Consider the following 15,216-nt stretch of genomic DNA (forward strand, 5'->3'; position numbering starts at 1 on the left):
AAAAAAAAAAAAAAAACAGACTCACTCTCTGTCTCCCAGGATGCAGTGCAGTGGTATGATTAGCTCACTGCAGCCTCTGCCTCCCGAGTTTGAGTGATTCTTGTGTCCTAAGCATCCAAAGCAGCTGAAATTACAGGTATGTGCCACCATGGACCCAGCTAATTTTTTTTTTTTTAAGTAGAGACAGGGTTTCACTGTATTGTTCAGGTTGGTCTTGAACTCCTAACCTCAGGTGATCTGCTCACCTCAGTCTCCCAAAGCACTAATATTACAGGCATGTGCACCACACCCAGCCAAAAGCAGATAATTTCACTCTTACAAAAAGTCAACCAGAGACTAGAAAAAAAACACTCCCTAACTCATTTTAAAAGGCCACATAACACTAAAAACTAAACAAAGAACAATTATAATTCATTGACTACAAATGAATAAAAGAGAAATCCATGAGTCCTGACTGATAGAAAAGAAAATCTCACTCTTTCAATAGACAGAATACCAACTAATAATGCATAGGTACAAAAAGAGACTGCAATCATAAAATAAAAGTAAAATGCTCTAAAAGTGAGTACTCTGTAAACAAAAATGAGTTCCTGGAAATTGAAAATTGTAACAGAAATGAAAAACTCGTAAAGTTGACGAAATCTCTCAAAAAGTACAGCAAAAAAACTTTAAAACAGAAACCAGTGGAAAAAAAGATAAAAGGAGGACTAGTCCAGGATGTCAACATCCAAATAACAGGAATACCAAAAAAGAAAAAAGAGGAAAGAAAATCATCAAAGAACTAATTAAAGAAAATTTTTCAAAACGGAAGATAGTAAGTATCTAGGAAAAGGCATAACATTGTTAAATATCATTACCCCAGAGACCAAAAGAAGACTCCACATGCTTCAAGAGAGAAAAAAATTATATACAAAGGATCAAGAATCAGAATGGCTTTAGACTTTAACAGCAACACTGGAAGCTAGAAGACAACAAAGCAATGCTTTTTTAATTCTCAAGGAAATTTGTCTCACACCTAGAATTATGCACTTGCAAAGTTCTAAATAAAATATTAGTTGTAGAATAAAAATACTTAAACACTTCAAACAAGGTCTCAAACGTTTTTAAAATCTTATACCTTTTCATAAGAAGCTGCTTAAAGAAGTAATAAAATGGGAGAGTAAAACCAAGAAGTTAGAAGCAAAAACAGAAGAGACACAGTATCCTACATAAGAGGGAGAGACAAAGGAATTTCTTGGAGGATACTAGTGGTATAACAAAAAATATCCTTGGTCTTTGTTTCTAGTTCTTGCTATAGAGTTCCCTTGACATTTCTTGAGTGATAGGAGAGTTCTTATATTCTAGTGAGATAACACATAGGGTGAGAGGGTAGGGGGTTACCAGAAAAACCAAACACGGTGATTAGAAGGTTAGAACTTCTCCCTCCTATCCCCACCCCAATTCTCCTACATCTGGGAAGGGGACAGGGGTTGGATATTAAGTTCAATCACCAATGGCCAACGAGTTAACCAGTTACTCTTACATAATAAAGCTTCCGTTTAAAAACTCAGAATAAGGGGGGTTCAGGAGCTTCCGGGTTGGAGAGCACATCTCGGTGGTGCACTTGACTCCATGGGGACAGATGCTTCTGCACTTAGGACCCTTCTGGACCTTGCTTTATGTACTTCTTCATCTTGCTGATCATTTGTATACTTTACAAATAAATAATAAGTATAGTGCTTTCCTGAGTTCTGTTGAGCCATTTTAGCAAATTAGGTAGGGCATGGGAACTTTAAGATTTATGGTTATCTGGGCAGAAGTGGGGCTAACCTGGGGACCTCATTTGCAGCTGGTTATAAAATGGGAGCAGTCTTATGGGACTGAGTCCTTAACCATAGGTCTGCGCTAACTCCAAGTAGTTACTGTCAGAATTTAATTGAATTGTTGGACATCTAGGCAGTGTCAGAGAATTGGAAAATCAATTGTTGTTGGAAAAGATACCACACTGAAGGGAGATCCTGGGATAACAGAGGGCAATCAGTCCACAATGAAATAGTTTAACTCTGTAGACAGCTGTGTGGATGGCCAGCATTACCAAGGTGCCTAGTGCTATCGTACCCAACTTCCAGTCAGAACGCAGACTGCCCAGATAAGCCTGGCCCAGATTCTTATCTGTAGTTGGCTTGTCTTTAACATAAAATAATGAAGTCCCTGCTCTCCCCTTCACGTCCTGCTACAAGGACCAACTCAGCACACTCATTGACATACTCCTGATAGCTGAAGGTGTGCTACGGGGAGATTAGAAGTAAACAACACAGAGCAGAGCACTCCATTCTGATCACATTTCTACCAGTGATCCATACATTAGAATCCTATCAGATGCCTCAACTGTCATGAGCCTACATTCTCCATGACTCTGTGACTCCAATACTCATGGCTTTGTCCAGACTTCCCCATATGGGAACCTCGTAAACTCTCTGGGCAGCTGAAAACCAGACTCTGCCCCAGAGGCTGTTCAATGTGTCTTCTGTAAGCCTTCCTCTCTAAGGGGGCACTATTGTCCTTTCCTTCCATGGCTAGGTTAACATAAAGTACTGGAAATAATAGCAGTATTCTATTTTGTGCCCTAGGTATTAGGTACATATGTGGTTTTTAATTAGTATTCCTTAAATTGCACATGTATGTTTAAACACTTCTGTATGCAGTATACATTTTACAATAAAGATTTTAAATAAGGTACAGAACTATGTGTATAGTGTGATGCCATTAGCTTTAAAAAAGAAAAGAATATTTGAACATATTTGCTTGCACATACATAAAATAGCCCTGGGAGATTAAACAAGAAACAGATCACAGTAACTGCCTCTAGCGAAGACAACGAGTGACTGGGAACAGGGGTAGAAATGAGACCGTTCACTCTAGAGCCTTTTTAAGCTTTTGAATTGGCAACACTAAATTTCAAAGGCATAAATGCATATATACATATATAAATAAATGCATAAATTCAATGGCTTCTATGATTTAGCACTATAATTTTGGCAAATCACAACTCCAAGTCTTTAAAACAGGGATAATACCTCAAAACACTGCTGACATGATCAAATAAGATTTTGTAAAAAGCTCTTTGAAATCTATCAAATGCTGTGCATATCTGAATTGTATTATTACTTCTGAAAAAATCCATCCTTTTGCTTCCTTTTTCTTAACCCTACATAGAAGGTGCCATTTCTTCTCAATATAGTAAGTTTATTTAGCAGTTAGGAAAACATTGGCTTAAACTAATTCATGTCAGGTTACTGAGATTTAACACACACTTAATAAAACCTGCAACAAATTCAATATAGTCTTTTTCACACATATTAAATCCTTACAACCACCCTACAATCAGCTCTAAGTGAATAATAAAGGCCTAGTGTTGATTGTCACTAATTCAACAAAGGTCTATAAAAGGACCCAACCTAAGATACCCAACCTTATGGCCAGTTTACCCAAGACAGAAATCTAAAAGACAAAGTCCCTGTCCTCAGGAAGCTCACAGTCTACTTAGGGCTACGCAGAGGTAGTTTTTCAAGACCAGGAAGAAACACAGAATATGGTTATATAATTTATAGGAACTGTGGGAGAAAGCAAGATAGGCTTCCAAGAAGAGGTAGTGAATCTGACCTAAGTCATGCAGCATCTAAGTCTAGAAGGAGGAGAAGGAGTTAAAACAAGCTGATAAACAGGAATGAGACTTCAGGCAGAGGGAATAATAGGAAAAATGGGTAGGAAAGTGTTCAGTAGTAACAGTGCATTCAGAAAACTACAAGAGAATGTAGGGAGAATCAGTTTTGGATTTTAAAGGCAAAAATCTTACTGGCAACTGTCAAAGGACTTTAGGAAGATATTCCTGGGAAAAGGAGCCTGTCATTACTAATATCCAGATTATACTTTGGACAAAATAATGTTTATGTTTTTAAAAGAACATAAAATTATTTTTTCATTATAATATAAGGGGCTATAGAAGGAACTTATTAAATGTAAAAATAGTTTTAAACTATATGTCCAGGCCAGGAACGGTTGCTCACGCCTGTAATGCCAGCACTTTGGGAGGCGGAGGTGGGCAAATCACAAGGTCAAGAGTTCGAGACCAGCCTAATCAACATGGTGAAAACCTGTTTCTACTAAAAATGCAAAAAAATTAGCTGGGCGTGGTGGTGCCCTCCTGTAATCCCAGCTACTGGGGAGCTGAGGCAGGGGAACTGCTTGAATCAAGGAGGTGGAGGTTGCAGTGAGCTGTGATCATGCCACTGCACCCCAACCTGGGCGACAGAGCGAGACTCTGTCTCAAAAAAAAAAAAAGTATGTGTGTGTGTGTATATATATATATATACACTGGAGATACATATCTCCAGAATAAGGGAGTGCTAATGACAAAAATTACTGCCATCTCTGATTAGGAGGAAATAAGAGCAGAAGAATAGAAAAGGCACTTCTTCAGTTCTTTTTTTTTTAAAGTACATGAAGCTTCCGGAAAGGAGAATATATTGCAGGACACAAACGTATTGCATTACTCTGTTTACACAAGAGAAAAGATGTCCTTGTACCTTCTGAGGGAGAGACTCCTCAGATTGTAGTACTGACCAGGAATCTGCATCAAAACAGAAAACGGGACCACGAATGACTAAGATGTCCAGCAGGGGGATTACACTGCTTATCCATGTTGTCTGTCACACTCTGCACCTGTGATTCTCTGAGCGACTCTGAAATATATGTATCACTCGGGGAAAAAAACGGAAATAGCATCTCCAAAAAGGAGGCTGACATCAAAGAGACAGAAGATCAGGGGCTATTTCCATAAAGTGCATTGCAGACAAAGTTCAAAAGGAATAATTGGAGGATTTTTATAACTCAACTGCATTGGCATTAGGCCTGATGATCCTACAGATTCTTCACACCATTCCTGGGCAGGGATTTAGGTTGAGTACATAAAAAGCACCAAAGTGAAGGAGTCCTATGATTATGTGGCCCCACTGTCCAGAGAGACAGCTGATAGCTATCTTACAGCAATAACTTCAGCCTTGGACAGATTAGAAATACTGTTTAGAAAGAGATGGGGTGTGGTACTAAGAATATATGGTTTAAGAAATATAAGTTGCTGTACAGGAAGTGCTGTTTTCAACTTTTAAGACCAAGTAGGAAGTCTATGCACCATTTCACGGTGGTCACAGTGAAATACTGAAACCCACTTATTTCAAGACCCACCACTCAAGTGTTCTTGAAATATGGGGAGTGAAATATGGGGAGTCATATTTCTTGGAACCTCAACCACCAACACCTCTAGGTATAAATTTGAAAGATAAGCATTGATGAACATAACTGTCACAAACCCATACAAAGCCCACAGTGCAACTGAAGAAATGCAGTGAGTTTCAGGAAGGAAAGGTTGTGGGGAGGAAGCCTCTTAGAAGCAAAAATAATTTAAATTATGAGTAAATTAAAATAGCCATTGAGCAGACAATAAAGATAAAATACATGCAATACATAAAGTTCATGCACTTCACTCAGAAGAACCTATACACTCTTATTTTACATTTAGAACTTATCCCTATTTAGATACAGTTTCTGCAAGTGTTTGTTTCCTATTACAGGGAAGCAGAGAAGCAAATTAAAAGTTGAGGACATCTACAGTCAAACTCATTGCCAAGGCACACTGACAGCACCATAAGTAGCAGCTAACGGCCTTACAAGGGAAAAGAAAACTTATTTTTAAGAAACAGATATAAGAACCTAAGACATAAAGCTAAATGAAGCCTTAAGTGCAGCAGTGAAACAACTACCACACATCATTGACCTCTACATGTGTGTGCACAACACAATAGATTGATTCCTTGTCATAAGACCTATGTCCTGGTTCTCCATTCAGCCTTTTCTGAACTTACCATCACCTATAAAATCAGGATAATACTTCCTTGCCCTTCTACCAAACAGAACTGCCCAGAAGAGCTTAAAAATATATATATGTAAAAAATGCTCTGAAACTGTAATATACTACATGATATGTAACAATAAGAATATGCTATGTTCTACATATTCTGTTTAAGAAGGCAAAGAAGTATGTAACATATTTAAATCAATTTCCATTTAAATGGCTAAATACAAAAATAGCACTTCTCTTAACAGCAGAAAATTAGCTTACATGGTACCATTTATCCTCTCACCAAAATGCCACATTTTTTTTTAACAACTATCAGCATTTTTTTTTAACAACTATTCAAGAGAAAGAATTTTTAAAAGCAAGAGAAAGGCTTTAGTTGTTCTTTGCAAATCAGATAGGTTAGATAACATTTCTTCTGACAGGAAAGGCATTTCAGATTGAGAAAAGACAAAGTATGTTTGATTTTCTGGGTTTGTTTGTTTGTTCGTATGTTTGTTTGTTTGTTTTTGGAGACAGGGTCTTGCTCTGCACCCAGGCTGGAGCACAGTGGCACAATCGTGCAGCCTAGATCTCCCAGGCTCAAGCAATCCTCCTGCCTTAGCTTTCTAAAGTGCTGACATTACAGGTGTGAGCCACCACAAGCTGGCCTAAAATAACATTTTAATTGAATACTTATACCTAAAAAAATGCATGCAATACACATCTATTATAGTTATACTATAGAGCAATACTTTTCAAACTGTAGGTCATAATCACTAGTGGATTATGAAGCCAATTTAGTGGTTCACTGCCAGTATTTTATAAGAAAATAGGATAGAAAATATTAGGGTACATTGCATTTAATAAAGGTAAGTACGATTACACAGAATTTTGTTTGACTTAACATGTATTAGTACCATGTATATATAAACAGGACTGCTGGATAGCAATGTAAATGTATATTTCACATGAGGTGTAGTCAAAAAAGACTGAAAGTCACTGGTAAGAAATTCGGTAAGAAAAGGCATTTAGTTTCTAGATGCCAGCTAAGAACTAACAGAATTTAAAGGCAGCTATTACTCAGAGCGACCAAAACTTAATAAAGAAGTAAAGAAATCATAACTAGGACCAGGCTGATGAAGAGGGCAGCGTTTAAAAAAAAAAAAAAAAAAAAAAGTCATTGGGCAGCAGTCCTCAAAGTAGGAAAAACCTAACAGCATTACTTCTGGGAATTTTTTCTTTAAAAGAAAATTATAGAGAGACAGGTGGTAAGAAAAGCACAATATAGTGGTAATTAGAAGAATACCAATACCAATACCCCATCAAACCCTCTGACTTTACTCCTCAATGGTTTCATCTTTAAAATGAGAGGATCAGACTAGAAGGGATATTAAGATCCTACCTTAACACTCTGATTCCAATGGAGTTCATAATAATTAAGTCATAACAGAACTACTTGAATTACAACTGAGGTTTTGTTCTTAATAACTAAAAAGTTATCTTTTAATAAGAAAATCGTGTAACATCTTAATAAATAATAGGTTTTTACATAAAAATCAAGACCTAATGGATGAATGTCGTATTTCTGCTTCTTTCCATTTTCCAGACCTAAACATTTTCCAGACCTAAACAGCCCAGCTGGATGGGTAAAAATTACCCTTAGATACATTACTATTCACCTGGTAGCAACCATGAAAAGCACATGGAAGGTGCCTGAGAGAGTTACATAACTACCATATAACTTTCTTGGTACCATGGCCCACTTAAAAGTTAAAAAAAATAAATAAATAACCACTGAGATACATTTACATTGTTAAAACAACTGCAACCAGTAATAAGTGTTTTACAGATTAAAAAATTAGATATTTCCAAAATTTCCTTTTGTTTCTTTCCATTGAAGGATCAAACACTTTAGCTTAATCACTTTTCTCCTGGGAGGAGCCTCCACCTTCTCCAAGACCCTGGGCCAATGAAAGGAGTTCCCTAGAGCTTCCGCTGGAGTGACTGACTTTTATTTTCTTCCACCACCTGTGAAATTCAAACATAAACCATTAAATCTCCCAGAAGGAGAGTGATGGGAGCGGGGCATGGCGCTGGGAAATTCTTGCCCTTAAAACTACGCCACCTCGTGGACCCGGAAAAAGAACACATTCCCTCAGTATCAACTGCTTCCTTAATGTTTTCCTTTTATTTCATCAATTTCCTTGCCTAATGTTGGCTGCTTGCCACTGTCTATGTACTCCTTAGCCTGCTGTTAAGAACCTGCATGCTCCTTCCTATTGGTAAGCTCTTCCATGGTCTATGTTCACTTCCTTATGCTTAGAGCTAGCATCTACAACAGAGGTTGCAAGCTCTCAGATAAATAGACACACACAAAATTAATTTAGTACACACAACAGAGTTGCTCTGATTGGGAATAAGCTACATATTACATCATGAGGAGGTATTTACATAAAGATATGTATTTTATTATGTAGATGTCTAGAATCCCTGGCCTCAAGCAATCCTCCCACCTAAGCCTCCCAAAGGACTGGGATTACAGACATGAGCCACTGCACCCAGTCTATCATGTAGATGTCATATTTGGAACCACTTCTGAGACTAGATGAAATATGTTTCAATTCTAAGCAAAAGACTTCCATCTTTTTCAATTTAGGCATAAAAATAATAACAAAAAGATGCATAAAATAGGGCTGAAAAGAGGGACTGTCAAAGGAATAAAAACAGACCAATAGACCAAGCCAGTCAATCACTGACATCTATTTTGACTCTGAACACCATTATGGAACAGTACTAAGGACAAATACAGACACATACACATATATTAAGGTGTTTCATCATGCCATATCATTAATACAAAATAAAGGAAGAAACAGCATAATATCTATTGTCTGTTCTCTCTGTGTCCATACTGCTCATCATCCTTCTCTTGTTTTATAGGCCAGTATCTGCTTTGGAAAATATGTTCTTCCAAATCAAACCACTCCGAATGAAATTAATGGACGTAGGCCAATCTATGTGACCACTGTGCAGAAACAGCAAGTTCAGGTTTTGTTTAGTTCACTTTTTACTGAACTTGCTTGTCTTTTGCCAATTCTCACCCACTGTGACATACAGACCAAGTAAATTAACACAATTTTATCAAGTGCCACCCAAATATCTGATTTTGTACATAATACTGAAAATTGAGTGTTCTTAATTTGTAAAACTCACTTTGGGCATTAATGCTAATTGGATCATATTATTACTGTTCAGTGAAAGGTTCGAATATGCAGTTAAGGGCTGAATAAATATGGAACTGGAAAATACACACCAAAAATATGTATAAGTAAGGAAGAAAGCACAAATATCTTATAGAGAAAAATAAGTCTTCTAAAATAGACACTAAGTGGAAACTGAGGAAGTAAAGATCCATTTATGCTCCCAAGTCCTAAAGTCAACATTAAAGCTTTTAGAATCATATATGCAAAAAGCAAGCACCACTGGAAAATGAAAGAAGGATGAGACTGGAAATAAATAGAATACTGATGAAAGGAAACATCAAACATGACTGTTGATAAATGTCTGGAGCCTTACTGTTCTACAAAAGAACACCATTTCTTAACACGGAGTGAATGGGAAATTGGACAGACAATGCTGTCAGCTACAAAACCCACCTTAATGAAGGCCAAAAATGAGTGAGAAAAGCATTTGGTATAAAATACATAAAACTATTGGGGGAAGAAAAGGCATACATAAAATCAGAAAAACTACAAATGGATTATCATTCTAAAATATAACATACTGATTTAAATAGCCATAGTATTATATAAACTTAAGAGAAAAGTCAATAGACTAGCATTAAACAGAAAAAAATTTTTAAAACACACAAAAGATACAGAACCAGGTAAATGATACCTTTCCACAATATAATCATAGTGGTGATTCATCTCTAAATAACTATGTCCCCTCCCCTCAACCAACTCACCCAACATTTTCTGCATCTTCATCACATTCAGCTTTGTATTTGCAGGGTCCACACTTGGAGAGTTTTCTGTGAACTTCTGCCCCTGACCCTTCTTCTTCTGTTTAAAAAGAAAAATCAAATGTTCAACCAAAAGTTGGGATTCTTTCCAGGTATGCTTTATGTTTTCAGTTGTCATTACCCTGTTTCTGGGGAAAATGTACCTGAGCTCTTGAAAACACTCACTTCTAAAATCTACCAATGCTTTAAGTTCAAAAATGTTGCCAGTACTGAGTACAACATATTTTGTGAGGAAAAGCAAGTATTGGTGCTGGCAAAATAATCCCTTAAACTCTGTAGGCAGGAACAGCACAGTAGGTTTGACAATGAATTGCTTTTTTAAAAATTTGCCATGTAATTCTGAATAAGAGAGAGAGAAAAGAGACATGAGCAATACATTTACTCCTGTGATTACCCTCCTGTTGCGATCAGCCTGTGAAATACTGGTCAGCAGATAAGCACCTGACCACAGTAGAATGTAACTCTGACCTTTTCCTCACATCGCTTTCAAATCTGTCTTTCTAACTACATAAAAACTAACTTCAGAGTTAAAAGAAACACTTATCTCCAAATTTTAAAATGCGAAAGGGTCTCTTTAAAAAGGACTTTTCCTCTTTTTCTACTTGGCCACTTAGGACAGCCAAAAATACCTAGATACAAATGTATGCGGGTATCCTATGACCTAACACAAAAAACAGTAAATACCACCAGTCCCAAACTCAGATCACATCCTACAATAAAAGGGCCTTACATTCTATGGGTCTCAACTAGAGTGAATCATACCCTGATAATCTCAAACTGGGCAGGGAGATCAATTCTGAGATCAACCTAAGGATTTCCGTTCATTCAAGGGATTTCCCTTGAATTTGGTTTGAAAAAGAATACTATTCAGGGGGTGTCCTGTAATAAAGAAGGTGTTGAAAAGGTACACAGATCTGCCATGCCTGTTTGGTAATGCTTCCGAACTTCTAAGGTACAGGTGTGTGCCTGTACCTTAAGTAGAAATATTCCTCTAAACTCTCATTAATACGCCCAAACAGATTCCAGTGATTATCATCCTAAATAATTCTGAGGCCCCAAAACATCATAATATTCAGAAATACTACAGTTACCATGAGTTCACTAAGGTCTGTATATTAACTGGAGCAAACCACTTATCCCTTCTAACTTACACTCCCTAAAAAAAATTGTCAACCTACATCCTCAGGGCAAGATATCCAGTATTGTTTCATCTTATTTTGTTTAAGACAGGGTCTTACTCTGTCATCCAGGCTGTGGTGCAGTGGCGTGATGACAGCTCACTGCAGCCTCAACTTCCTGGGCTCAAGCAACCCTCCCTCTTTAGCCTCCCAAGTAGCTGAGATTACATGCCACCACACCTATTTTTTTTTTCTTCTTTTGGTAGAGACAGGGTCTCACTAGGTTGTCCAGGCTGGTCTCAAACTCCTGGGCTCAAGTAATCCTCCAATCTCAGCTTCCCAAAGTGCTGGAATTTAGGCATGAGCCACTGCACCCAGCCCAACGTTGTATTATATAAGCAAATCTTGAGATGAACTCTAACTTCTTTAATATAGGAACGACAGTTTCTTAACTGAATACCTAACCACAGGGGCTAGACTACATGATCGCCTAAAATCTGTTCTAGCTCTAAGATCCAGAATTTATTATCTGACTCTTCAGACATGATTATAAAGCTTCTGCTTGAATACGTCCATCTAAATCAAATTCTATTGTTTGACAGCTGTAATCATTTTTTGTTTTAGCTGAAACTGTCATCCTTGAATTTCTCCTCATGATAGTTCTCCTATTCTCTAGGAGATCTTCAAAGTTCCTTCTAACTCTGAAATTTTAAGATTCTATAAAATGCAGAAGTCTGAAGTGAGGTTTCAGGCAGTTTTGAAAGGATCAGAACTGAGTTTCCATTTGCCTAAGTGTGAGTTGTACCGAAGTGGGTGTTCTTTGGTGTATCCCCACAATACCTCAAACATTATTTTGTATACAGTACATACTCATTAAGAATTATAGCCTCGGCCAGGCGCAGTGGCTCAAGCCTGTAATCCCAGCACTTTGGGAGGCCGAGGCGGGCGGATCACGAGGTCAAGAGATTGAGACCATCCTGGTCAACACGGTGAAACCCCGTCTCTACTAAAACTACAAAAAATTAGCTGGGCATGGTGGCGCGTGCCTGTAATCCCAGCTACTCAGGAGGCTGAGGCAGGAGAATTGCCTGAACCCAGGAGGCGGAGGTTGCGGTGAGCCGAGATCGCGCCATTGCACTCCAGCCTGGGTAACAAGAGCGAAACTCCGTCTCAAAAAAAAAAAAAAAAAAAAGAATTATAGCCTCATTGGACAATGACATAGATTAGTCAATCTCAATTCTGATCATTTAAACTCAATTATATGCTTTACCAAATATTAATCTTTTAAACAACAGAAATAATTAATTCATATATTTGTAAAATAAAATCAAAAACATAGGAAATTGTTAAAGGTTTAAATTAAGCTCTAAACTCCACGAGAGTTTTTCTGCATGTCTTACTTTTTCTAGGTAAACTCCCTCTGGAGTTATTAACCCAGTACATTGAAAATTCCTTAAAAGCAAAACCTTGAAAGCAAGGGGCGGGAAAGAGTTACAAATACTCTGGTCCAAGCTAAAATCGTTGCAGGGATGATCCCAAGAACAAGTCTCTTTGATGCAACCTCAATTTAACAGAAACTACAACATCTTTCCCTTAGTCTGACAACAAACTTCCAGAGAAAAATGCAAGAAATAAGAATGCCTAGAGCTGAGAGGAAGAGTCAGGTTAGGAGTGATGGCTAAGGAGTGCATGGTTTCTTTTTGAGGTAATTAAAATGTTCTAAGAGTGACTGTGGTGATAAATACATAACTCTGTAAATATACTAAAAATCACTGAATTGTACACTTCAAGTGACAAATTGTATGATATGTGAATTATAACTCAAAGCTGCTTTTTAGAAAGAGAAAGAAAGAAAGAATGAAAGAAAAAAAGAAAGAAAGAAAGAAAGAAAGAAAGAAAGAAGGGAGGGAGGGAAGGAGGGAGGGAGGGAGGGAGGGAGGGAGGGAGGAAAAAAAAAGCAAATACCCTTTAAGAGGTACTTGTAACTTACCTCCTTCTCCAGATCCAGATCCATTATCTGAGAAGAAAAACAAAGAATGAATATGAACATTTTTTCCTGGAAATTTCATCTTATCAAATAATAAAATTTCCTAAAAATAAAACTGTGATATCCATTCTCAGATAGTCCTTTTCTCATATTTTTGATATCTTACAATTTATTCTTACATACCTATTTTATGCTGCTCTCAAAATACAAATTGCTTAGATACATAATCATCTATATTTCATACATCTTTCTATCCCATTAAGGACATACCCAGATGCTTTGCAGAGTAAAGACAATAAATACTGTAAAGCAAATGTAAAGCAAATGGCTAAATATAAATAACTTTAATCCACTCATATAAAAGGTAGGAGAAAATTTTTCACTGTGTTAAAGCTTGAAAAAAAAATGAATAAGGTGCTTTTATTAGAAAGGCAGGAAAAGAGCTTTGAGTCTTGCTCTAAAAAATCTTCTCAATGAAATCTGTGGATAAAGACTAAAAGCCAAAAGGTAGGAAAAGTCCAAAGGTTTAGGAAGCAATGAAGCAAGGGCTTGAGGTTTTCATGTTACCAATGAAATTAACTTCCTCTAGAAAATCTAATCAGATGGAATCTCAACCAACTTGTTCCTAGTGAAATTAAAAAGAGCCTTCCTCAAAGTTACCAGAAAGAAGCCAGTCTCATGTATAATTACTGTAAAAAAAGTATTCTATAATCCTAAAGGAACCAACATATTAGCACAAAATATGTTGAAAACAGGGTAATGATGTAAAATCATCAGCATGGAGCCATTTAAAAAAACAGAGAGAGCAAGTGAGATAACTGACACTTTATGTAGCACTTTCCAGGGGAGAGGATACCCTGGATCCCAAAGAACCCATGCCAGCCCTCCAAAGTGTCCTCTAGAGCAGAAGACAACACTCAGAACAATATTGTTCCCTTCCCTTCAAGCTCCTTCAGACAATAATCAAATTCCCAGACACTGCAGAAACAGGAGGAGTTTGGAAAATATATATTGTATGCAGTACCAATTGTAAAATCTTCATGGGATTTTATGAAAAACCTTAAACTATGTTCAATTTTGATTAATCAACCATAAAATGACATTTTCTCTGAGTAAATAAGAAGGAAATGAAAGAGTGGTGGAGCAGAAAAAAAGAGGAGGAGGAAGGAAACTCAAAATTGTTTTTATGACCAAATTCTTCTTAGGAAAACACCCCTTTATTCCTTCTATTCCACATACAATGATTGGGTACATATTATGTGCCAAGCACCATGGTAAATGAGAGAAATAAAATTATAAATAAGACATATTCTCAGCACATGGAATACTCCCAATCTTTTTTTCAAACCATGTCTAATTTTAATAAATATAAAAATCTCATACCTTCCTTTGTCATTTAGAATTCCTAAATAAATTAAATACTGTGGCTACTCTGATAACAAGGTAGAGTTCTCCCTGTAGGTTATATTTTGTAAATGGTACACACACCTTCCCCAACCCACCCTATTCCATCCCACCCTGAGATTATGAAACACATCCCTAGGCAAGACAGTACCTTCCCACTGAGAAAGCACTGATCTGGCTGGAGGCCCTTGTGTCAGATGAATGAAATACAATATGGTATATATACAGCGATACATCCAAGGTGTAAACAAACTCTGCCAGGAGATGTCACAGAAGAAAGATTTCACAGAGTCTGAGAAGAGGCTTAAGACCAACGTTAAGCATAAGAAAAAAGTTTTCAAGTAAGGAAAAGAGAATGGTATTTCTAGTTCAAGAAATAGTATCCACAAAAGACCAAATAACTTAAAACACTGTCCACTCAGAAAATAAAATCAACATAGCACCTTATAATTTAGTTCATTCAGTCCTTATTTAACAACCCCAGGAGATGATACCCACTTAACAAGTTAAGGAATTGGGGCTCAGAGAGGCTAAGTGATTTGTCCAAGGCGATACAGTAAATAAGGGTTGGAGTTAGGTTAAGGCGAGGTCTTGTAACCCCAGTGCAGTGCTCTTTCCAATCTACCACTCTGCCACCTAATGTTTAACACTGACTGTTTATCAAAGCACTGGGTGTCTTAAACATATGCTGGGTGCGGTGGCTCACGCCTGTAATCCCAGCACTTTGGGAGGCCAAGGCGGGTGGATCACGAGGTCAAGAGATCGAGACCATCCTGGTCAACACGGTGAAACCCCGTCCCTACTAAAA

General features: G+C 37.3%; 1 protein-coding gene across 1 annotated transcript in view; it reads right to left on the reverse strand.

Moving 5' to 3' along the window:
• Nucleotides 1-15,216, reverse strand: part of LOC108303860 (tomoregulin-1) — a 111,001-nt gene that overhangs the window by 49,735 nt on the left and 46,050 nt on the right. The window contains exons 4-5 of the mRNA XM_017527791.2: nt 13,008-13,034; nt 9,843-9,939 (exon numbers count right to left, since the gene is read on the reverse strand). Of these exons, the coding sequence (XP_017383280.1) occupies nt 9,843-9,939; nt 13,008-13,034 (124 nt within the window). The remainder of the gene's footprint in view (nt 1-9,842; nt 9,940-13,007; nt 13,035-15,216) is intronic.

This window comes from Cebus imitator, unplaced genomic scaffold (genome assembly GCF_001604975.1).
Source record: "Cebus imitator isolate Cc_AM_T3 unplaced genomic scaffold, Cebus_imitator-1.0 Scaffold51, whole genome shotgun sequence".
Classification (NCBI taxonomy): domain Eukaryota; kingdom Metazoa; phylum Chordata; class Mammalia; order Primates; family Cebidae; genus Cebus; species Cebus imitator.